This window comes from Zonotrichia albicollis, chromosome 2, assembly GCF_047830755.1.
Source record: "Zonotrichia albicollis isolate bZonAlb1 chromosome 2, bZonAlb1.hap1, whole genome shotgun sequence".
Lineage (NCBI taxonomy): Eukaryota > Metazoa > Chordata > Aves > Passeriformes > Passerellidae > Zonotrichia > Zonotrichia albicollis.
The window spans coordinates 70,064,851-70,089,624 of record NC_133820.1 but is presented as its reverse complement, the minus strand read 5'-3'; the positions used below and the strand labels follow the sequence as shown (position 1 = coordinate 70,089,624).

The following is a 24,774-nucleotide window of genomic DNA, read 5'->3' as shown; positions in this document are numbered from 1 at the left end:
ACAAATACATTAAACAGACTCCAAAAAAACTGTCTCAGTTTACAAGAATTTTTTTTTAAATCAATCAGATCACTTATTTGGACAGCCTTGGTACTGAAATGACAGAAGACTATCCTCAGTTTCAGGATGTCAGTTTGCATGGTGATATTACCTAGATCAAGACTACATTCGGATTTAAAAAAAATGTTGTGGATCAGATTTACAGTTCAGATACATATTAGCATCAACTAGATGGCAAGGCTTTTGCAATCTTTGACTAAATATATTTTTATGCACTTTACAGGTTTGGGAATGTCCTGGGAGTTCTGAAAACAATGGCATACTGAGTACATAGCATGAAACATTGTGGACAACAGTCTACAGTAGGAGAACATTAAGTAGAGTGAATACAGAACTAAATGCTTTTGCTAATAGTCACAAATAAACGCCTTAACATCTACTGAAATACCTCTAAATGATGCACCTTTTAATTTTTGTTATGTAAGCGTTGTACTTTATCTAAATGAGACATACTACTAAATAATGCTTACTAAAAGACAATGTCTGAACTGTATCAGAATGTAATCAGTGCTGTTCTATTTAATTTCCATCAACAACCCTTGGATGAAAAAAGAAACATAAGCTTATCAATGGCTGCCTATCGGCACAGAAATTTATGGCAAGATTTAAAAAATAAATTGTCCTTCAAATTCTCTTCCTGTATTTGATAATGAAGTGACCTTTTTGTTGGAGACACGAAACAGTGAAAAAGCTCAATGGCTTTTGGAGTAGAGCTCACAGCTTTAGAAAATACAGTATTTTGTTTAGATGTTGTATTTTAGACACTCCAATATAATAATTTCAGAATACTGTAGTATTATTTTGAAACTGAAATAAATGCAATTTTAAACTGTAACTGCAATTTTAAAACTGCAATAAATGACAAAAAATTCTGACCTGCCTGTATAAATGTAGGCTTCTGTAAACATATACCATATTTTGATAAACTAATTTGGTAGCCTCAAGACTTCAGCAGTTTGAACTCTGCTGAGTATGTCAACAATACAAAACAAATGTTGACTGTTATGAAGATTGCCACAAATTATATCAAGGGAGCCTAATTACTGATTACAAGTGGAACAGCTGTTTGTTTTCCTCTGTTTCATTGCTTATGTATATCCAGCCTCCTTCTCAGAGCTAACGTGTTTGTGAAAGCAAAAATGCAGCCCTAGAAGATAGCACCAATATTCCAACTGAAGCCTGGTTGAAGATTTGATTCCAATTCTTTGCAACTATATTTATATTGAAAGCTCTCCAATTCTTTTTTCTCTAAAGGGTCAAGAAGACTCAAAGAGTTTATGTTTCTGCAGATCAGTGGTCCCTAACCACATGGACAGGTCTTGGATTGGTCTAAGAACATCACCATGAAGGGATAATTAGCTTTGCTAAGCCTGTCGCAGTTTTGTGGGATGCAAAAGTGGCAGTTTTAAGGGAAGGGGGGATTGGAGGTGGGTGGGTGATATGTGGAACACTGGAAATTCTCTTAAAGTGAGTTTCTGCTACAGGATGATTGGGAACGATGAGTTTAGTTAAAGAATTAGAGAAACTTCATTAGACTTGAAATCTTGCTTAACACGAGCATGCGCATGCAGCATTATACAAACAGAGGAAATTTTCATACACTTGAATGATCAGATCAACACATGGCTCCAAAATATGTCCAATTTTGCAAAAACAGGTATCAGGAAATAGCTAGCTGCAGCATTCTTAGCAAAGTAATTGTCCCTGGATCAGGAGACATGTTCTTGCTATGCTCAATTACACAGGGAAGCTACATGAATACGTTTTTAAGGTAATAGGATCCTTTCATTTCCAGAAATGAATGCCTTAATAAAGTACTGCTTTTATGTCTAGGCCTACTGAGAAATTAGGTAGGAAAGGAGAAGGCCTTCATTTCCAATTATCAAAGTACAGAGTTTACACAGCAACTACATGTCTATTATCTTATTGAAGATTACATAAAATAAAAGACCTAATTTATTTCTTATTGCTCTGCAATGCCTTTGTAAACAAGGCTTCTTAGGTCTCATTATCTTTCCATTCAAAGCACAGCAGAAAAGTAAAGTAGGGAAACAGAAGTTAGTGATAATCATGCATGTCAGAAGATCACATTGGAGGTTTTGTTCCAGTCCTTTAGCACAAATCAGAGTGTGAATGTGGGGTGATGTGGGTCAGAGACAAAGAGAACCACTCTTCCAATGTTCATGTGGCAACAGAGAGAGTTTATTCTTCTGCCCTTCTTTATAATGGGCATTTGAAAAACCCAGTCTGGATGGCTCATTGGTCTGATCTTTTACATCCCCCAGATGCTGGACCAGTGATATGCTTGCAGCTTACCAAGGAACATAATTGGTTGGAGTTCCTGACAGTCACGGGCTGCTTTATGGAGGTGGCTGGGGAGCTGAATTAATTTGCCCAGTACAAGCCAGCTTGTACTGTGATACAATGTGGCAACAAAAGAGCATGTTATTTCAGTTCTGACAAACCACTGGTTTGACAAAGGAAAAAAGAAAGATATTCTAAGGAGGCTTTACCCTGGAGTGCGCCTAGAATGGATGTCAGTGGAGAGCAATTCTACAGCAGATTTTGAAAACTGCTGTGTGACTGTGGGGCAACTTCTTAGCCTTCTTTGAAATAGCTACTTGAGATTTCTATGACTTAAAATGACTTAAATTTTCTTATGGAGTGTACTTTCCAAGCCAGTATTGTCTAATCATTTGTTGGCTATTATTTGCAATATAGTAATATAGTCAAATAAAATAACAAGTCATTTTAAAAAAGGAAAAAAATAAAAAATAACTATTAAAATTCCCTTGGCTGGTATAAACTGACTATATCTGACCGTAAGATGGTGCTAGTGCTACTGCACTGGTAATGCACGTGCCACTGGCAAAGCCACAAGTGAGGAGCATGAAGGTGCTACTGGGTAAGTTTCCTTTTCTCATGACTTTTATGAGTGGCATTTGCTGCAACAAGAACACATCAGTTCTTGCCCAAGTCTCTGTAACCACAGAACATCTTGTCGAAAGGGAGCTAAGAGTGGGAAAAGAAAGTAAAAGACATTTTGGCCTAATATATCTTATTCACAAAAAAACCCCAACCAAAACCAGAGAGAGATCCAATTCTGAATAGACTTATTCTGTTTTCCCATTCTAATTAAAGATGCAACTGAAGAGTCCTGAATGTTCCCTCTGTGTTGCAATGGTAATCACACATGTTAGCTGGTACAGTAACACTCATATATACCTACATACTTACATGCATACACACCACACATGTATATGCTGTGTATTTTCAGCATCTCCCTAAACATGCCACGTGAGAACATGGCTGTATGGAGATCCTTGCAACTCTGCTCAGCTGGGAAAATTATCAAAATCAGCCAAAGGCTCTACTGTGAATTCAAGGCATTTTTCATCTAGGTTTCAAGTTTCTTTTTCAAAGTAAAACTCCAATATTTTTTTCAAAGAATTTGATCTCTGGAAAAGTATATAACTTTCTTTAAAAATAATTTCATTATTCTACATTCTGAAAGTTACAGTTAAAAATCAGTAGGAGATAAAGGATTTATTTGCATTTGATTGCGCTGGAATTTGGCAAAAATACAAACAGTGTAACACAAAGAGTCTGTCAGTAACCATAATTACAGGAGCTACAAAATGTTTTCAAATTAAGCTACAGTGCCTCTTTTTCCAGGGAAAAAGTCTATTAAATTTTTCTCACAGGTGCACTTCTACTTCAAAGTGTTTTTCAACAGCTCTCCTCTCCACTCCTTTCCCAGCTGAAAACTCCTCCACAGCTCATTTTGTTACATTTTTCAGGTCAGCTTTGTGAAGTCCTACCTGCACAGGACGCCCATCTTCTTGGCCTATCATGTTCCTCCAATCCTGCAGTGACTGCTGGAGGCTGTCCAGCCCAGTCTCCCAAAGCCTCACACCTCCTCCCATGTCCACAGTAACCAAACCTACTTTGCCCAGTGGTGCCAGCAGGGCATCAGCATCTGAGATTGTAGAGAGCCAAGATGTATATGGAGAGAGAGACTTTGACCTGAAAAACATGAATATGATTTTTTTTTTGAAGCTGCAATTAAAAGGGGGATGAGTATTTCTGTAGTTAAGGTGACAATTAAATGAAATTACATCCTCATTTCATGAGAGACTGCAACTCAGCCCTGTGGACCCACTATTTTGTTTGAAATTTTCCACCTACTGAAACTGGACATAACCAAAAGACATGTGACTGTATAAGAAGCAGTATAAAAGAATAGGCTGAAAGGCAACATGTTGCCAAAACTACTGCTCTAGTTTAGATACACTGAATATCTAATCTATCTAAAAGCTGTCCATCTTTAGGAAAAAAACTGTTAAGATTATCAAAAATTTTTAAAGATGCTACTGAAAAATATTAAACTTAAATAGAAATAGAGAGAATATGATCCGAGCACTGAGGAAAATACACTTCCATCAACTTAGAGTAACACCTTTCTCTAGTGCTTTAATAAAATATTAAGACTTAAATACTCATTCAACAATGACACAGCTTTAAGTACAGAGAATTGTAGCACTTTTTAAAACAGTCAGCTTGCTGACAAAAATTTACTGCTGAAAGACAGGGTCTAATAAGTATGGAATATGAAGGGAAATTTAGACAATGCAGGGAAGAATCTATACATTTTTCAGTACGGTTAATTATATGCATACAGGACTTGGCAACCTGCACGAATGGCAAAATTAATAACTTTCAAAAATATAAGAAGGAGCAACCCATATGCTTCTACCTATGACTGAAACCACCATGTAGCAACTCAGCTGAAAGAGTCATCTCAGCATTTGACTGGGCTAGCTTTGGCAGAAGGAAGAAAGGTTGCTAGAATTTAACAGAGAACTATTCATACATATATGAATGTTTTCATATATGATGAAAACTTACTTTACTCATCAGTTATTACTGAAATACATTTAAAAATCTGGACTTCTGCTCAGATCTGCCATACACAGCTTAAATCCTAATGCTAGCTTAAAGGTCCTAATGTTGAAAAATAGCTTTGTAATTTCTGTTATTTCCTACAAAATCCTAGTGAAAAATAAAGTGATTCCTTACTATTTTTATCATAATGTCTTTAATTTTTGAATGACTGTGTAAGATGTAGGACAATGGACCAATTATAAATGGTGAAAGTGCAAAAATAATTCTCTGTTAATTAGAATTTCCCCCAGATTATTAATGAACAAGGATGAATTTAAACGAGAAGTACTGTCAAAATCAGCAATATGCGAATAGAATTTAAAAAATATATAATATTTTTTCATTTATAAAAATAAATTTATTCGTGAGTTTTATACATGGGCTATTCAAATATGCAAAGTGGAGAGAGTGCCATTTAAAAAATGTTTATTATTACAGTAGAAAATGACAACTTGAGACTAAAATATATCTTTATTCAATAAAACATTTGCAAACACTCTCTACAGTTGTGAGAGACACATGTTAAAACCAAAGAGAAGCCACAGAATCTGGCTATTTTAATTTATCATATAAAATACTTGGGAATGTATACTTTCCAAAGGGAGAACCACAGAAAAGCTCAAGCTATTTTCAAAGTAACTTGATTCCCAGTTTCCTAACACCTGGCACTGGATCATTTTGCCTGTCTTTCTCTGATCCTAAAGCTAGGGAAAAAGGAAGATAAAATGAAGACTGCAAACCATAATGAAAGAAGGTTGAGAACAAAGTGGATGGAAGAGGGGGAAGGAAAAAAGGGAACGAAAATCAGAAGATAAAGCTACCTTTCATATGTAGTAACTAATTGATACATTTTCATCAGCATTATCTAATAAAAACAGATAAATTATGTTGGCAAAAATATATGGCAATGTCTGTAGAATTTTACACTAGGTATGAATCAGTCTTATTTTCCACATCAAAAGAAATATTTGCTTATCATAAAGTAGTAATTACTCTTCTTCTAAGATGACAGTGCTCTAATCAATAAAATCAGTTACCCAGGAATTGCAATGTATTTGATTTTCTTTGAATTAAGATCTGTTACTTCCAAGTATCCAGCAGCTGGTGGAGGAGTGACATCTGAAAACAAACAAACATGTTATTTTCCAGCTGCATGATTAACTGGTTCTTGCATTTGCATTTAGCAGATTAAATTTAAACATTTTATTATACAGTACCTGTAAGAAAATGATAAGCTTTCATATTCAATACAGGAATACAACTTGCAAAAAAGGAATTGTTTTATTATTACGATAGTGAGTAATCAGACAGTCGCAGTTACAAAAGAACAATGTATTTATACAGCAAATGTCAAAATTACTCACAAATATAGCTCTGCTCACAAAAGCACTATTCAAGCATTACTGCAGTCCCTACCTTGCTGCTTTGATCTGTCACTGAAGATAATGTCAGTTGTATATCTGACTTTAATAGCATATTGAGGAACATTTCAAAATATTGTGTTTATGACTTCCACTTGAAAACTTCTCAATAGTACCAACCTACACACTGTCCCCTGAAATTGAACCACTCTTTGGAGGCAGATTCTCAGTATGTAATGATTTTATAACTTTCAGGCCCTAGACTATCAAGCATTAAATATTCTGTTTATGGACAGTTTAATGAATACAGCTAATATATGGTCCTTCCCTCAGAAAGAAATTTGTGTGCCTACACTGGCTTTTGCCAGCCCCTGTGCCTGGCCTCAGAAGTGGCTTCCATTTAGGAGCTGACTTTGATCTGTTTAAAGTAAATTGATGCAGTTTTTCAGAAACGAAACCACAAGAGTGAATCACACTGCCCAGTATGGATACAAAATATCATTGTCCCAAGATGAAATCAAGTGTAGATTTTCCTCCAAAACAACATATCTCTCACCTCCGTGACCTGAAGGAGTCCGACCTTACCTGCAGAAGTGCTGATGCTTGCACAGAGCACACACAGAAAAGACCAACATGATCAGCAGCATAAGGAGATCTAATATTCAAAGCAGCACACAGAATAACTCATAGCAGCACCTCATGCATATCCAATGTATTTATATATCCATAGCATACATACCTACAACAGCAGGTCTGTGCACTTTACTAATCTTCATAAAAATGGGAATATCACACACATCAGAAACAAGGGAAAAAGGTCAGGAAAAATGCAGGTTTGTGGGCCAAAGACCACTTTTGCATTCCCCTAGATTTTGTTACTATTTTAAAATGTGCTCTCTCTCTTTTGTTAGTAATGAAGAGTAAGATACACACTAAAAATTCTGATGAAGATCTAGAACAAGGGCAGATACTGAACTAGAAAGGGTAGAACTGTGGGATAAGAATTAAAAATTAAGTTAATAAATTAGAGAAAGAACACAAATCAAACAAATTAAAGACAATAAAAAGACAAAGGATTGCAGAGTAGGAAGCTGACAAAAAGGCCATCAAATGTTTAAATGCTACACAAGAACTGCTGGCTAGGCCCCAGAACTGCAGTCAAGAATCTTGACGATGAAATGTGAACATTAGACATGAACAAGTGCAGTTTCTTCTTCTTTTGCCAAAGCCTGACGGAGAAGAAGAGCTATGCACAGCTCCAGACATGAAGCTTTAAGGAAAACAGACACAATGTTCAGATCTGGGCTCCTCAGTACAAGGGACGTTGCTCCTGGAGCAGGTCCAGCAGAGGGCTACGAAGATGATGAGGAGATTGGAGCAACTCTCTTAAGAGAAAAAGCTGAGGGACTGAGGCCTGCTCAGCCTCAAGAAAAGAAAACTGAGAAGGGACCTCAATAATGTCTGTCAGTATCTAAAGGGAGGGTGTTAGAGGATGGACCAGGCTCCGCTCTCTGGCGCCAAGGACAAGAGGCAACAGACAGAAAATTATGCACCTGAACATGAGAAAAACTTCTTTACTGTGATAGTGACCGAGCACTGGAACTGGATGCCCAGAGAGATTGTAGGGTTTCCTTCCCTGGAGAGGAATTGCTTTGATCCAATCATGAGTAACATACTCCAGAGGACCCTGCTGAGCAGGGAGATTGGATCAGATGACCTCAAGCTGTCCCTTCCAAATTTACCCATTCCATCGTTCTGTGACACGAAGTAGTCCTGAGGATGACAAAGTGCCCAGAACAGATGGGTTATAAGGACAAATGCAAATATTTTTTTTTCCTCGTCTAAACAGAGGGTTTTTTAAAAAAATACATCCAATCCTATTGAGAAGATTGTTATAAAGAGAGTGATATTATCATGAGTGAGTGAAGGTGACATGAAGTATTCAGTTTTGTTTAGAGAAAAAAAAGATAGATACCATGAAAAGTTTTTCTTATACAAGGAGAACGAAGCAATGCAATAGGACAATTGTTTGACAAACCTCAGTTAAGAAGAGAGTACACGTGTCATCCTGTCCCTATATAAACAGGTGGACCAGATGATGTGTCAGGGCTATTTTGGTGACATTGTGTTACACTACATGTTCCAGTTACTGTCATACTCAAAAAGACACAAACTCAGTAATAGGGTGTTGGTTTATGTTCATCTATAGAAAGTGCTGAGAATCCAAGTAAATATTTGATCTCAAGTAGTCCCTCATCTTTACAGTCTTGTTTTTAGAATAAACATTAGTTCTTCTTCGCTGGATTTTGCCACGATCTCTTGTCTGAGTTTATATTTTGTGTCCATACATCTATTTGGCAGTCTTTGGGGAAATTATTACTTATTATAATTTCTTTTCAAAAATAACTATCTTTTGGTTTACAATTCCAATAAAACATACAGACAAATATTTCTTTGCTTATTGTTCCTGGAACAGCTTCACTAATACATATTGGAGCATGCTAGAATTTGGCTGAGTACTTTGAATTATTAATAGAAATGGTAGGCTGTATGCCAGAACTGACCAGTTGTCCCAGAAGATGAGAAAGAAAATCTGATAGATATGGAAACAAAATCAAAAATATAAAAACTTCTCAAAGGCAGCAGAAGACAATAGGGCAAGAACTTCAAGGGACAGACACATCCTTGATTTCACGTAGCAGGATGCCTTCGCTTCCCTTTACCATCTCCCAGGGAAGGATAAAACTTTCATAGGTAAGTAACTACAGGTTTCCAATACAGAAACAATGGAGCACAATGAGGAATAAAGCAGCACTGAATTTCAAGGGACCAAGACTGTTAAGCAGGAATTGGTAGTAGGTAATGTGTATTCAATCAAATACTCTGTCAATCAGTGAGACTGAGAGGCAAACTCCAAAAGAAACAACAGTCCAGCAAAGAAGGTTGCAAAATCAGAATCTCAAATGGAGATCATGAGGCCTATGACCTTATTATTTCACCTTCCAAGTGAGCACAAAGACACATGCTTCTCTTTTCCTGTCTTCTCTTTTTCACTTGGAAATATTTTTGATTTGTGCCATAACAAGGGCAGTACTAGGCCCCTCTAATCTAATCTAGTATCCTGTCTCCAAGAGTAGCTAGTTGCTTGAAATGTGTAAGAGCAGACAAGTGCACATGGTATTTTCCTCAAGCCACCAACCAGTTCCAATCTTGGGGCTTCTTAAACTGAATGTGCTGTCTATGTTTTGATATCTATGTATTTAGTTAACTTTCCAAGAGTTTGTCCAGTTTTCTTTTGGAAAAAGAAACATTCACAATATCCTTTGGGAAGTGGTTTCACAGGTTAGTACTCCATGAAGAACTATGTCTTGTTTGTTCCGATGAAGTTCCTAACAGCTTCATTAGCTGCTCCCTAACCCTGGTACTGAGTGCAAAACTGTTGGTTTTTTCCCCATCTCCATGCCATACATGTTTTTGTAGAACTCTACCATATGTCCCTCTCCTGATCTTGTCTTCACATGTTGGAGGATTGGCCAATGCAATCTTGCTCATTCTTGTTGTCTTTTTCTGAACTTATCCCAGTTCAGCCTTCTCCCACCTAGAGATGGAGGACCAGAACTGAACAGTGTTAAATACATGTGGATTTGTACAACAGCACAGAGACGTTCTCTGCTTTTTTCTGTTTCTTCCCTAGTATTCTTAACATTTCATTTGATTTTTTCAAGCACTACTGAGCTTTGAACTGCTATCTTAATGAAACCGTCTATCGTGACAGCAAAATAATGCTTGTAAGATGTTCTCATCATCCCCATCTTTTATGATGTAAAATTAGGATTTTTTCTTCCTCCACATATTCATCTACACTGAATTTCACCTGTTATTTCTATTGAATTCAGAATTGTAGTCCTTCTCATAATTTTCCATGGTAAATCCTTCCTACAATGAATAATAACCACTATCATCAGCACTGTCACCTCATTGTTAAGTTTTCAATTTTTTTCATTACATGCTGAGTAGCACAGGTCACCACAGGATTTCCCACATAGCTCCACCTCCACTAGAAAATCCAGCCACTAGCTGTTAAATGGAAATGTCTTGAAAAAGTCCTGAAAAAAGCTATGGAACAGAAGACCTAGAGTCTTGTTTAGGTCCCATTTATTGAATCAGTAAGGTTACATTAAACATGATTCAGTTAAAATTAGTCTTTGTAATTTAAAAAATTATAACATCATTCACAAAAGAAAAATCAATGATAATCATCTTCAAGGCATGAAATCTTTCAACTTAAATGGCCACATAAAGCACTGTGTAAACCTCATACAATTTTCTATACATTTAAAACTATGAATCTCTATTCATAAATATATTTCATCACAGCTGAGAAAAAATTAAACTGCTTGGTCAGACAGAAGCCAATTCTCAGACTGATAATATGCTCAGATTACTGGTATCCTGGATTCATGAAGAATGCCCCCTGGTTTTTAATCATAATAAACTAGCAATACAAGGTGTTGTATAGCAGAACAACTTAAAGGTTTTTAGAAATAAAAGATCTTTTAGATCTGTTTCAAGATCTCAATTTAGGTATTATTTGGAAGCACTGAAGGAAGATACCTCTCTCACTCCCAAATTAGTAAACTAATTTTAAGAAAAAGCTCAGAAGATTTATCTTCTAAATCAACCTTCTTCTTATTCAGATTTATTTTTTCTGTGAAAACCTGAAAAAGTGACCGAGTGTGACCATTCTGCATTTTATAAAGTACGAGAAGATTACAGCCTGAAGTTGTATAATTACTTCCAAGATTCTAACTCCAACTAATTTTATTAACTTTAATCTTTTTAAGAGGTAATCTTTCCTTCAGTTACAAAAGGAGGTAACTGAAGTTTTCTACCTTGTTAATATCCTTGACTTGGCTTCTTTAGTCAAGTAAATGTTTTATCCTCTTGGTAACAAATAAAAGGGTTTCTCTACATAGGGAAATTGATCTGTGTTAAATGAGGACAAGCAGATTGGATCATTCATTCTGTTTGAGTTAATTTGGAATAAAATGTTTAGTCTGGGTCAGAGAGTTCACACAGGGACTAAATCACGAATAGTTTCTTCTGCTGATGAAATCAAGCCATTCTACCATACACAAATATTTTGGGAATTTTCTTTTTTGATAGTAAACTTTGGAGATTCCTAAAGGTAATAAATGCAAAACTCACAAATGCTGTTATTTAGTATTAATTTGTGTATTTTCAGTTATTGGCTGAAGAAGCTAAAATTATAATGGCAACAGAAGGCTTGGCATGGCAGCACAAAAATGTCTGAAGATCCGTAGTCTACACCTGCTTTATTAGTGTCAGAAGGGAGGATGGTTTTGCTGCATGTGAATGTTGGTCATGCAAGATTCTCAAGGACAGGAGAAGAACTAAACAGTCAGGGTCTCTTCAGATTGGAGAGAAGGCAGGAGTGACTGAAGCTTGCCCAGTCATGAAGGTGATGGTTAAGGTGAATGCAGAAATGTTACTCACTGAAGCCTGCAATGTTAGAATAAGGGGCACCTGATAAACCTGGCAAGAGATCAGATGATCACAAAAAATCATGAATTTTTCCCAAAAGGTAAAAGTTTGCTGTGGAGATGCACAGGTTCAGAGAGGCACCAGATAAACTTGTGGACAACAGGTCCATAAAATGAGATTTAAAGTCTGAGGCAGAGATGTCCTCTGCAACATTCCCAGCAAAACAAGTGCAAATATTGAGAAAGTATGAAGAGAAAGACAAAGAAGTAAATAGGCTCATATGCATTCCCAAAATAACCTCTCCTATTGTCCCAGCTGGGGATGGAATTCTGAGTTAGTCATATAACAAGTTTATCACTGCATCTCTGTGTGATACTGAACAGAGTATTGGTGAAGGCCAATAGCTGAACTGGACTGATCATCTTCTATTACTGGGTTTCCTCTGCAGACAGAGAGAAATCCCATCTACTGAGATATCCACAGTGTAGACACCCTGTTAATTCCTCAGAAGTATAATTCAGCATGCTAATAAGATTCAAATTAATTTTAGAACCAAGTGCAACTACATTCCTTTCTTCTCAAATGCTTGCCCTGTGATTATTAAGGAACATTCTGGAAAAATTAATGAGTGATAGCAGATCACAAAACAAAAAACAAGTGTGTTGCAGCACAGGTACATGAACCTCTTACCTTTTGGGTAAATGTCTTTCAGGGGCACATCTCCAGGGGCTAAAATTCGGACTATTTGATTAGAAGCCAATAAAGTAACACAATTGGTTTGTTTTGCAGTTCCTGTTTTCCTCTTGCCTCCATAATAAAGTGGATCAGAAGGAGAAGCATGTTTGTGACTCAGAGAGGAGTTTCTCTTCCAGCTATACACTTCACTGGGAGACTGCAAAAGAGAAGGTGTCTACTGAAGAAAACATCCCTATTATTGAATCTAAGAACACACACTTCTTGATAAGTTACACTTCTTATTTAATTTCCAATCAAATGTGGCTATTGTGGTTACTTCTTATGCTACCACATGACAAGGAATGACCTGGATTATTTTGTCATCAAAAACTCCTACAGAGGGGAAAACCAACAAACCATCTACATGAGTTTTAGGCATCAAGATAGTTTGAAGATCTGAAGTTGAATTGACTTTTTTTTACTTGAACCAGGAACAGAAAGCATTGAAATAACCTGATTTGGAATCAAACTATGTAAAAAATCTATTAGGTTTCCACTAATATAGATAAGTGCAAATAGATATTCCAGTAATTAATTAAAAGATAAGCAATAAGGCTGGGACTTAGCTCCAGGTTCAGAGATTGAAGTGTAGGTCTCTACATGAAAGCCAGTGGCTTCACCTCCCACTATGGTTGAAAGAGTCTGGCGAAAAAATCATCTCCAAGGTCTCAGTGTTTGGTCAACTGAGCACTGCTATTACAAATAAGAGCTCAGATACCTTGTTCCCACTAAACACCTACACCACCAGCACGGAACACTGAATCTGAAGTTTTGCCCCATCACTCTTCCATTAACCCTTAGCACTCCCTCTTTGAAATTCACATGGACATCTAAAACTATGTATGAGGAAAGGTGGTACCGCATTCTAAATCAGGCAGAGCCAAAAATGCCTCACCACTAACACTGGTGTGTTAGTATGGAAGTGTGCAGCTTCTTTAGTACTCCCTCCTCTAGACCATCTCACTTTTCCAGCAAAAAAATCACATCTACTGTAAGTAATATGAACAGCTTGAATAAACCATCTGATAATATAAAGACAAACCAAGGAAAAATCAAAAGCTAATCGCAAAGATGGTCTTATTGACAAAAACATATTTTTGAATAATTTTGGATTGCAATGAATTTTCTTCTGTTATTAGGCTTATTCATGTCTGTTAACAGTTACACTTTTTAATTTGCCCCAATTTAAAAAACAAACATGATATACAATTATTTATTCCATAATCACTACCCTTTTTATGTACCATTAGGAGGCAAATATTAAAAAAGTCTAAAGAACTAAACACACTGCTTGTATTTTCCCTGAGTTTGCTTTTACTCTTTGCAACAGCCCTAGTCATTAGACTGCTAAGTTTCACTTTCTTTTCTGCTCTTTTTCTAACTGTGTCATGGCAGTGAGCACACTTACAAGTAGTATTTACACATAACTACATTATTCAGTAGTAAAGAGGCTTTATAGCTTTGCTATAATTTTCTGTATTGTTTTTTTCTTTTTCCTTCATCTAGTCTTGCTACCTGCTGCACACTGGGCAAGAAGTTCACACTGAACAGTTCAAAATTATATAGATATCCTTTTTCTCAGAGGTTATGCTTAATTAAAAAACTGTAAAAATATATGATTTAGAAAATATTACTCTAGCCAGCACTGTTCAGAGCTTACTAAAAATGCATTTTGTCCATGCTAGACATTGTATTGTCCCATTTCTTATTACCTAAAAAACCACCTATATTCCTCTAGATTAGACTACCATAACAAACGGTGTACACTACATGAATTTCTCCCTTGCTGTCATTCCCTTATTTTTTCAAATCATTTGGTAAACAGGTACTTAACGGGTTGCAGAATAAATGAGACTGTATTATTTCACTGTACAATAATGCTGAGTATTTACCAAGAGGTCTGGGAAACCAATGACAACAGTAGCATAATTATGCTCATCTGAGAAGATCCTGTTGGGGGAGCTGATCTTTTGTCCCACAGCTGCACTGAGGTTTTCTGAAGATAGCTGGTCAGTTGAAACTGCATGAGGCACACACAATTCAGACACTAAAGAGGAAAATTCAACAAAATGAAAGTCATTAAACCCAGATGTGCAATAGGAAATGATATTAACTGTAAGAGTGCTGAGCATTGAATATTTGCTATTACTTTGAGCATAAAATTACTAAAAAGTAGAAGATCTGATTATACTATACTATAACACTTAGGACAATGAAATATTCCTATTTTTGTAAACTCAAGTACTTAAAATCAGGAAATACTAGCTTTATAGTTGCTTATACCACTTAATTTTGCTCTCTGCTATACAAATGAGGCAGGAAGCCTATAGAATAGAACAAAACACTATGTATTCTCACTGAAAATTGTTATAACGCAAATGCACCAGAAGGCAAAATATAGGTCTGCACATGTAAGTGTCAATGTGACATTTCTTGGTGACTCTCTTGCTGTCTTTGTAATTTAAATAATGTAATTTGTAATTTGTAATGCATTTCTCTTGAATAATGGTTTGCTTTCCTTTGTCTTTAAGCTAAGAAAAGCTGAATTTTATTCTGTGCACCTGTGAAAGCCCTTAACCTTGCCTTAAATTACCAACACAGTCCTACAGAACCTGCTCTCTTTAGTTCTGCACTGTTTCCACTTTGATGAGCCCAAGACTATCTTGTTTACATGGCAGTGGGAGAAATCTTTCCTCCCTCAAAGGATTAATGGTCTGGATCAGCATAAACCGACACTGGTCTACCTTTTTTTAGCTCTCCTGCCACAGATTCTGCCTCAAAGAAAAAGAACAGACTGAAGATGCTACATTTGGGGTTTGCTGGATGATTTGGAAAAAGGTGGACAGGGGATATGATAACATTTCAGATTGGAAGAGAAGAAACAAGATAACAAAGCATAAAAATAGCACAGAAAGCATGCAGCAATGACTGCCCACAAACAGTTTGAGACTGGAAATTATAATAACATTTCTATCCATCTGAGGAATGATACTCCAGAATGGTTTCTAAATAAGGTAGTAAGAGGAAGGAAACTACTGTGCTCTGATAGTACTTGATAAGCTGGTAGAGTAAACTGTACAAGAGTTAAAAAGGATTCTGGATATTTAGGCTATGGTTAGTTTTTAGCATCCACCTGGTTGCTGTTTATGTAAATGAAGCCCTTTTATTTGTCAATAACGTTTGTATCATGTTTACACTGTGCTAATCTCATTTTTCTTATTTATGCTAGCCACAAGAACCAGAACAAAACTTGTTCCTTCTTTATGAGACATAGAGTGGTTTCTCTGTTTGTTTCCTCTGTTACTCTGATATATACTGACCAAAGCCTATGAATCTATGTTAGATGGGATGCACATATACTTCCAGTCTTATTAAACCAAGCACTCTAAAGATTTTGTGCACTGCGATCAAATGTTCAGGGTTGAAAATGTTATCAGATTTGAAGATAGACAGATCTTACCAGGCAGAATGACGATCATTGCAGACTTCTGCCTTACTGTGTAACTAAGACATGCCTCAGTGCCTAGCACCATCTGGGAGTTTTACTGATCAAACTCTCCCTATCTATCTTTTAACACAGGTGTGATGGTCCCAATGGCCTCCTGCATACTATCAACAGAACCACAGAAATGTGACTTCTGCTCTGTTTTAACAGTAGGTGGTTTGTATTTTTCTAAGGGTTGGGAAGTGTTTTCTACCTCATCTGAGTGTGAGCAGCAGACCTGCAACAGTCTACAGTCTGCAATCATTAGTATATTTGTTCCCTTCTTTTCCTGTTCTAATACCTGCCTAGTCATCTTTCTTCCTTTTCTATTCTATGTGCTTGTCTGTTTGCTGAAAGTCCATGACTGAGGGTCTTGAATGCTCGAATGAAACAAAAATGCTTTATTCAAACCACTTGAAGTTTGAGTATGGAATGCGCCATGCCTTGAGAAAAGCTGTTATTATTAACCAAACATGATAAGGGGGCAAAAACAGAATAGGAGAGACGGTTACTCAGACCTTTAGAGAGTCTTGTTTGTGCAGCTGCAAACAGAAATGACAAAATAACAAAAAAAAGGAACTAGCCAAGCTTGCATTCAGTACCTGTTGTTAAGCCAAATCCCATGTCAGCTGGCTCTTCACTCAATGCATGCAGCTGGCAAACCTCACTGCCTTGAGCCTCCATATGGGCATGCTTGGTTAAAAGAAATTTCCTGTGAAAGATACACATTTATAATAATTCCTGATTAAAGCTGTCACTCTAAACAAGGACTTCTATCTTCTGAAACATTGAAAACATTCCCCATTTATATAAACAAGGTTATCAACACCTTTTGCTAAAACCAAATATAATTTCCCAAACGTGTGAGATAGGAAAGGGTAAGCCAGCAAATAGCAGATTTGTCTTCTGGCAACTATTTACACACTTTCATTTGCTGTGCATTTATAAAAATGAGACAGCAGAGTAATGTTTCTTTCATGTGACCATGAAAGTAAAGTAAGCAGGCACTAACTCTGGATTACATGCCTGTATCTCCTGAGATAGGTCCACCAACATTCTCATTTCTAAAGGTCAATATCACCTTAGTAAAATTAATATTACCACATCTATGATAGTTAGACTTTCAGAGGCTGGAATATCCTCTTCATTTCCTACCATAAAGTCTATTTGAATTTTCACCACAGCATCTTAAACACCAACTTTTTAAGTCCAGCCAGTTTCACAAACAGAAAAACACAAGTTTGAGACCAGAAGTGAAACTCCTGAACACAAATGAGACACAAACAAGAAATAATGCCATTGAGAAAACTAGGCTGAACTAACTTATTTGTTTCGTTTTCCACCAAGAGCCACCGGTCTTCAGCCACCAGGAAAACAGATTTCAAACTGATTGGAAGTGAGATGGTGTGAGTTTGACCCTCCAATACATCCAGTACAATAAGGTGGTTTCTATAAAATTGGAAGTCAAGAAAAGAATAATCAGTTAGGGATATACACAAGGAGATCTGATTTAAATCAATTTAATATAAGAATATCATTTACTCTTACCCTGCTTCTTTGTAGAATACCAGCCAGTTTTTGTGTGAAAACTCTCGGCACATTTTGTAGTTGTTCTGTATAAACATACATCATAGGACAATCAGTGTTAGATTTGTCCCAGTGAGTTTCCGTGACTCCTCTGAAAGTGTGCTAGTTTTTTTTCATTTATTTAGAAGAATCCACAGCTTTAATTACCTCTCAAAATGCTATCTAGCTTGCCTTGTTCCAAGTCATAAATTGTATCATAATTGCGTTCATTATGTTGGACATAATTCATTGTAACAAAATGTTCCATTACTTCCAGTTTTAGCCCTAAAAAGGGATATTTTAAGGACACGCATCTTCAGAAAATTTATTTTTATTTTTTATGTCACTAGTCCATAACAATTATATTTTATGTGTAAGACATTTACACATACCTAAGAGTAAACAATTGAATAAATGCTTGGGCTGTAAAACCAGGAAAAACTTAAATGATCCTGTTTTTCCAATACTGACATTTGCTTTCAAAAAAACTTAATATAATAGGGGCAGGTGCTATTCCTCACCTTCTCTTCCTTGTTGTTCCACCAAGATGTTCTCTTAGGAGAGTCCTGAGCATCTGGTGAGAGCAAAAGTCGGCGAAGGGCACCGTTGCTTGTATCCAGCAACAACACAACATTGCTCTGAAAATGAAAAGCAGATCCATGTTCGTCTCAGGCTTGTTTAAGAGACTGCAAAAAATCTATCTGAAGCACTTTTGGAATTTGAGCCACTTATGGCATACTGAAAAGATGATTAAGATTTTGTTGCAAAACGTAAGCTTGGATTTTCTTGGTTCATTTCGAAGTTCATAGAGAAACTGAAGAGGTTAAGTACATGCAAGGGCTGGAATGATACTACAGTTTTTCCAGAGCATTTTATCTATACATCTCACATTCACTTCTGCACAACATCTAGAAACTGGATTAGTATGGCTTACATGTCTAAGATCAGCTACAGATAAGAGACATACCAATTAGCTCTGTCAAGTCACTAAAATACCTCATTTCAGTTTTTATGTTTTCTTACCATTTTTCTGTTGTACCTATTGCTTAAGTCCCACTGAAGGTGACCAACTGGTGAAAGAAGAAATGGCTTAGTACTTTCTCTCCAAGTTCGTACTTCTGATACTGTGGAGCCTGTGGATATTAAATATCCCAGGGTGTGACAATCCTTCTGTGACCTGCACTCTCTGACAGCTTACAGTGTCAGAGGTAGGACAGCTGTTGGAGGACAGCAGGATGACTCAAAAGGATGGAGACCAGAAGCAGATGGGATGATGCAAATCTCCATCACATGAAAAATGGTGCACTAAATTTTAAACTTCAGATTTCTCATTTGTTACTTGATGCCTAAGGGTCATACATGCTATTAAATGATGGGGGCTTTTTAAACATTTCTTTTTACAACGTGCTATAGCTGCTCCTAATGTGTTTAACTAAGAATTCAAGACAATAAGTGTTCAGGGCCAGCCTTTAACTGCATCAAATGAAATTCAAAAGGTACAAATGAATAAGTTAATTAAGCCTTGGGCTCAATTTTTTGTTTGCCATTCAAGGAAACGTTCACTTCTGCAAGGACATTAGGTTCTGCAAGGACTTACTAAAAGTAAACTGCCTACGTACAACATGTGCAATAACGCACAATAGACGTTAAGGAAGTAAAACGTAAATTCCCACGAATTCCCCTAAATAAAACAAATATGAACAATCTGAGTCACAGCAGTTTTGTTCTCTTTGGGTACTCTTCATACTTTCACTGGAAATATTTGTGAGAGTTAGCTTTAATAATGACAGTAATTTGAAGCTAAATATGGTAAAGTATTTGAAATATTATCATGTTATTTGGAGCATTTGGGAATTTCAGTTCAAGTTCAATATTTCTAAAAAAAGAAGCTTGCTTACGTATTACAAACTAAAATTATAGAAATGTGATTCAGGAAAAAAATAGGACATTTGCTTGGGATTTTGATTTTCTGCCATATTTCATTTATACAATTCTGAAAAAGCATCAGCCTTCCACGTGAGATAAAGAACACATATGAATCAATTACACTCTTCCACTTAGTGTTAAATTTATGAAAGCAGTTGGTAGTATAAAAAGCTTCTCTACTCCACCCCTTTTGATGTTAATGGCTTCCTTCTGTGCTAAGTGACTGATGTATATTCTGTCTGTGTTTAAGAATAGATTTTTGCGTCACTTGTGAACACATCCAAGAGCAGCTCTGGCAACTCTTCAAGTGGGCTGGGAGAAGACGTTGGTGTGCAATTCTGCTCTGTTTGTTCTTGACTGGGAGAAAAGTAACCTTTGGGTGACCTCCCAACCCCAGTGTCTGGAATTCCAAACTCTGGACAGATGCAATAACCAATCTTGTGGTGTGCCTTTATTTTTAGTTACTGCAAAGTTTCCCTTTCCTTAGTGCTGTTTTTATTTCAGCCAGCATTTTCCTCTAAAAAGTTCTTAAACCAAACAGGACTGTGACTTCATTTTGCTGATATGGGAAGTTGTTCCTTATGGTTTTGCAGAGAGAGGGTAGAGCTTGGGGAAGTTTCAGAGTGGCACAGTGCAAATAACTCAGTTTAATGTTCTTGTATTCTTCTCCCTAAACTCACTGTCAGCTTTGATCTGTTCTGCCCTCAATGCTCATGTTCTCAGCAAGCAAACTTGCATATACAGTCTGCTTCAGACTGAGGCTGATCCTTAGCTTAGCAGCTTAGCATACATCCTCTCGCCTCCTGTCCCACCTTTTCTATTAGAGCTACTCAAGGATCCCTTGAGTGATAGAAACATTACAACCCTGACACTGTAAATCATAGGAACAGATACAAACATTAACACACTGTTCATCAGGTTCAGTTGGAAAAAGTCTGTGCAAAAATGTATGGCTTGGGGCACAAACCATCACATCTTCAGAGGTAGGGAAGTATTTACAAGTATATTACTGGTGTTCTAATTAATGCTAGTGGTGTCTTTCAGATGATTTGGGAGACGGCATTCGATATTTCAGTGAAATAAGAACAAGGAGTGGCATAAGCTTTGTGCTTATAGAAAATAAGCCTTCTCCCATTCTACAGAAGGTGCACACATTTCTATATAAGCAGACCTTTACTATGATGTGTATTCATAGAAAAGGAAAGTCTTAAATAATATGAAGAAAAGAACCAGTTTTTGAAGAAAATCACTCTTTGTTCTGAAGACATACATCAGAATATCATGGGGACTGGAGGTCACAGAAGTTACTATGCTACTGGTACTTTCATATTCAGATCCTCATTTGTGCTACAGGCCAGATCACAAACTATTAAAAGAAGTCTTTTAAAAAATGGTTGCCATCTCCTACATGTGAGCGAGATGAGTGAGGTGGATCTCTGCGTCAGTTTCTGTGCCACAGACTCTCTCACTCCCTTGTTATCAGAGAGCTTTGACAGAACTGCAGCAGCATGTGGGACGGGGAAAAGCATTTCCTTCCCCTCCACCCCACTTCCTGACCAAGAAAGATAAAAGCAGAGTTAAAGGATGCCAACAGAACACTGCCTGAACAAAGCTTGTTGTGCTCCCTGAGGTAGCCTGTAGGTTACTTTGTCCAGTTGCGGCCTTTCAACACAGTAAAGTGCTTGTAAAAAGTCCTGGAATTGTGCTGTTAATTTATGAGCAAATCAATTCTCCATGCGCAGTTTGCTCCTAAAACCCCACATAAAATCATGCACAAAAAGGGCACAAAGCTCTAGCAGGAAATACGAGTAGGCCCTGAAGTACTTGTGGGGAGGACAGATGGCAGAGGCATTGCTCCTTTGAAAAGATGAATGCAATTCCCATCTTACAAAGTTACTTGAGATTTCTGCAGAGTCCTTTCAAAGTCTATGAGTTTATTCTGAACAAAAAGATAGAGTCAAAAAAGCTTGCACTCACTGAGACCAATGGCCACCATGAGGAATAAAATCATCTACCCCTTCTTCCAAGAAGATGTAAATGTGGCTTAAAATCAAATAAATCTCCCACTTGTGCCATTAAGTTAAATCCCTGAGGAGTTTACTTTCAGTAAATTTTTATTTAAAAGGACAGGAAGAAATGGTGATTTTTCATTTTATTTTACTGGAGGGCTCTACTGAATCTAGATGGATGTTATCTGGGAACAAGATAAAACCCATAAGCTTATTTGAAGAGCCACAATATAATAATTCCATCTTTTCCAATAAGGTTATCATCCATTTAAAATAATTCTTTTTTATAACTTAGTCAGAAACATTAATCTCCAAAGACCTTTATTAAAAGAAAAAAATTGAAAAAGCTGCTTTTGGTACTGTCTAATTAATGGATGATATTGATTATTATGAAATAGCAACTGTCAAGTGGCCACTTTATTTAATAGATGCAAGTTATTTTTTTATAAATATTGTTAATACTTCTTAGTCTTTTTGCAACTAAACACAGATGAATCTCTAAAGCATTAGAGATTAGCATGTTATTTATATTATTTGTTTTTCTTGTTTTGTTTGATGCACTGTGGCACAACTAGCTAATGCTCGTAGCCTTGCTCGAAATGCAGATGTGCCACTAATCTACTTTTCTTAACAACATGTGAATTCTTCAAGTTCTGAGTTTATGCCTGCCCATGATCCTAGTAGACCTAAAATGTAGGCACCTTGACCATATGTCAAGCCTCCTTCTGTAGCCAGTGGAAAGAGAGAGGAACTTCCAGAGGGCAATTAAACATGTTCTACTTGAGCTGAGAGGAAATGCTCTTCAGGTCACCTCTGTTCTCACAGCAAATACAGACGGTACTTGGATGATTATCCTAGGCCATATGCTTACCTGCTAACGTTAATAATAATGGATTAAATTTCATACACAGCAACATCCACCTGAGATCACAGGTGCACAGAGCACACGGTTTTTCCATGGCTCCACTGTAGGAAGAGTTAGGAATAAAACCTAAGCTCTATGTATAAAAATTACACTGCTTGAGAATCTCTCTTGTGATTCAGTGGGAACTAGAGATCTCAACACTTGAACCCCAACATAAGGAAGGTCAGCAGTGGCTGGGAAAACTACAACAGCAGCACTCATCTAACCTTTGTTTTAATGGCTCACTTAAGAACCACCCCAAATAAATTACCAATGTAGTCCATGGATATGAGCATGCAATATACAAGAGAATAATCTTCCTTCTTTTTTTGTTTTCTAAGTTGCTTGTTTAAGTTCTCAAGAAATCTAAAATTACTTTTGAATGGTGTCCTAAGAATAGGATTTTTTGCAAACAAGTTTGTAATTAAATGAAATGGATTTTCACAAATAGTGAATAAGATCTACCTTAATGGTAAAAATATGTCAAAAGTTCTAAGATAATGCAAAACATTCAGAATGTTTTGATTCTGTATTATTTTCCTGTGTAAACCAAGCTTATTTACAGACAGGATATATTCACCTGTAGCACTTGCCAAGAAAGGCAAGTCTGAAACTGGCATAATTTAAGCTTTGTTAGAGAAAAACATAAGGTTATAGCATGACTGAAGTCATCTGGAAAGGGACACTGAACTACCAAAGTCTCTCCATGTCACAAATTTTATTTCAGAGTCTGAAAAATGCATCTATTGTACTATCACTAAAAGGTATATTCCATGAGGACAGCCAAAACCAGACTCTGAGATAACACCTTCACGGAAGAACCTTCATTTCTGACACCAGATGCTACTGTGATTTGGTTAAAAACAAAATGGTAGGGATTTTGGATATTTGGAATGCAAAGAATATTGCTGGCTTTATATTAAAAAGTGTGAGACATTCTAAACATTCTTAGATGGAAGACAGACTGCCATCTGTTTTAGTTTCCTGCACCAACTTCTCCAAAGGAAGCCAAGAATTATTTAGAACCAAAAAAATGTGCTATGTGCACCTCAAAATAGCCCAAATAATATTTCTATAGCTGTTCAACAAGAAGGTAAGCTCAAAATCGTACTGTTTCCAGTTTGCATTGGAAAGGATCCAAAAGGCAGCTGCACCTGCATAGGCAGTTCCACCAAAGGCAGAAGAATTGTGTTTCTCATAAGGCACCGAGCTTAATAGCAGCATCTGACACCAGAAAGTAGCAGCAACACTTGACAAATGTTGCTAGAACAACAGCATTACAGAAACACTAAAAATGACTGAAAACTATGAACATCCCAACTCAATGTAGGAAGAATTCTTCTACGTTGAAGCCTTTCACCTACTGAAACATTGATAGAAGAAATTCAAAGAAAGGAAAAAAACAGTCAACAATAATGACTGATTTAAAGCCCATATCAAACCACAGTGAGTTCTAGGTAGCCTAATAAACTATTTTTAATGTTAAAAAATGAGCAGTAGCAGCAGGTATATACTGTTGCCTCTTCCCACTCCTGGGCAAAGAAATTTTGAACTGAAAATGTTACAATCAGCTCACAGATAGTAAGGGAAAGTGTAAAGTATGCAATAGTTGTCTTTAAAAAAGCATTCAAGTCAAGCCAACCCTGTTATAGTAACTTCTCTGAGCTAGGTCTAATAAGCTTTTGGAGGTCTATAACATACCCAAGATAGCTCAGCTACTCTTGGAGGCATAAAAATCAAAAAGGTTTAATAGCAGGCAAAATAACAAACAGAGAAAAACTGAGCTAGGTGCAGAAGGTTTTTGCTCCTGGTAAAACACCTTACAAAAGCGATTAATTTCTTTGTTCTCTTCTTTTTCTACTAAATTGCTCAGCTGGGACTTTTTGGCTCTTGTTCAATTAGCTATCCTTAAATTTGAGGTGAAGTCCCCATGACCTATGAAGTGGCTTTTTCACCCAATTGAAAAGAAAAACTTCTAGGCTTCTTTTCTTTTTGAGAGAACAAAGGATAGTTTGTCACTCCATCAATAAAAAAAATCACATTCCTAAACACCATTGACATTGTTATTAGTTCTCTATTTGCATTGTGGATGTCAAGGCTTACTTAGTCTTCCTTCTAGTCTTAACACTTCACAGGTTAGAGAAGAAGATATACAAGGATTAGAAAACAAATATGGAGCAAATACAAGCACCATTTTACTTGGTGATTCAGAAAATGTCTCTTTTATATACTAGTTGAAAAGTTAAAAGGGGGACAAGATTGGAGTAGAATTTAAGTTCC

At 36.6% G+C, this 24,774-nt stretch overlaps 1 protein-coding gene across 1 annotated transcript in view; it reads right to left on the bottom strand.

Annotated features, from left to right (window-relative positions):
• Nucleotides 1–24,774, bottom strand: part of VWA8 (von Willebrand factor A domain containing 8) — a 191,082-nt gene that overhangs the window by 35,265 nt on the left and 131,043 nt on the right. The window contains exons 30-37 of the mRNA XM_005487303.4: nucleotides 18,177–18,293; nucleotides 17,638–17,702; nucleotides 17,413–17,538; nucleotides 16,692–16,801; nucleotides 14,498–14,652; nucleotides 12,561–12,762; nucleotides 6,042–6,123; nucleotides 3,882–4,086 (exon numbers count right to left, since the gene is read on the bottom strand). Coding sequence (XP_005487360.2) covers nucleotides 3,882–4,086; nucleotides 6,042–6,123; nucleotides 12,561–12,762; nucleotides 14,498–14,652; nucleotides 16,692–16,801; nucleotides 17,413–17,538; nucleotides 17,638–17,702; nucleotides 18,177–18,293 — 1,062 coding nt within the window. The remainder of the gene's footprint in view (nucleotides 1–3,881; nucleotides 4,087–6,041; nucleotides 6,124–12,560; nucleotides 12,763–14,497; nucleotides 14,653–16,691; nucleotides 16,802–17,412; nucleotides 17,539–17,637; nucleotides 17,703–18,176; nucleotides 18,294–24,774) is intronic.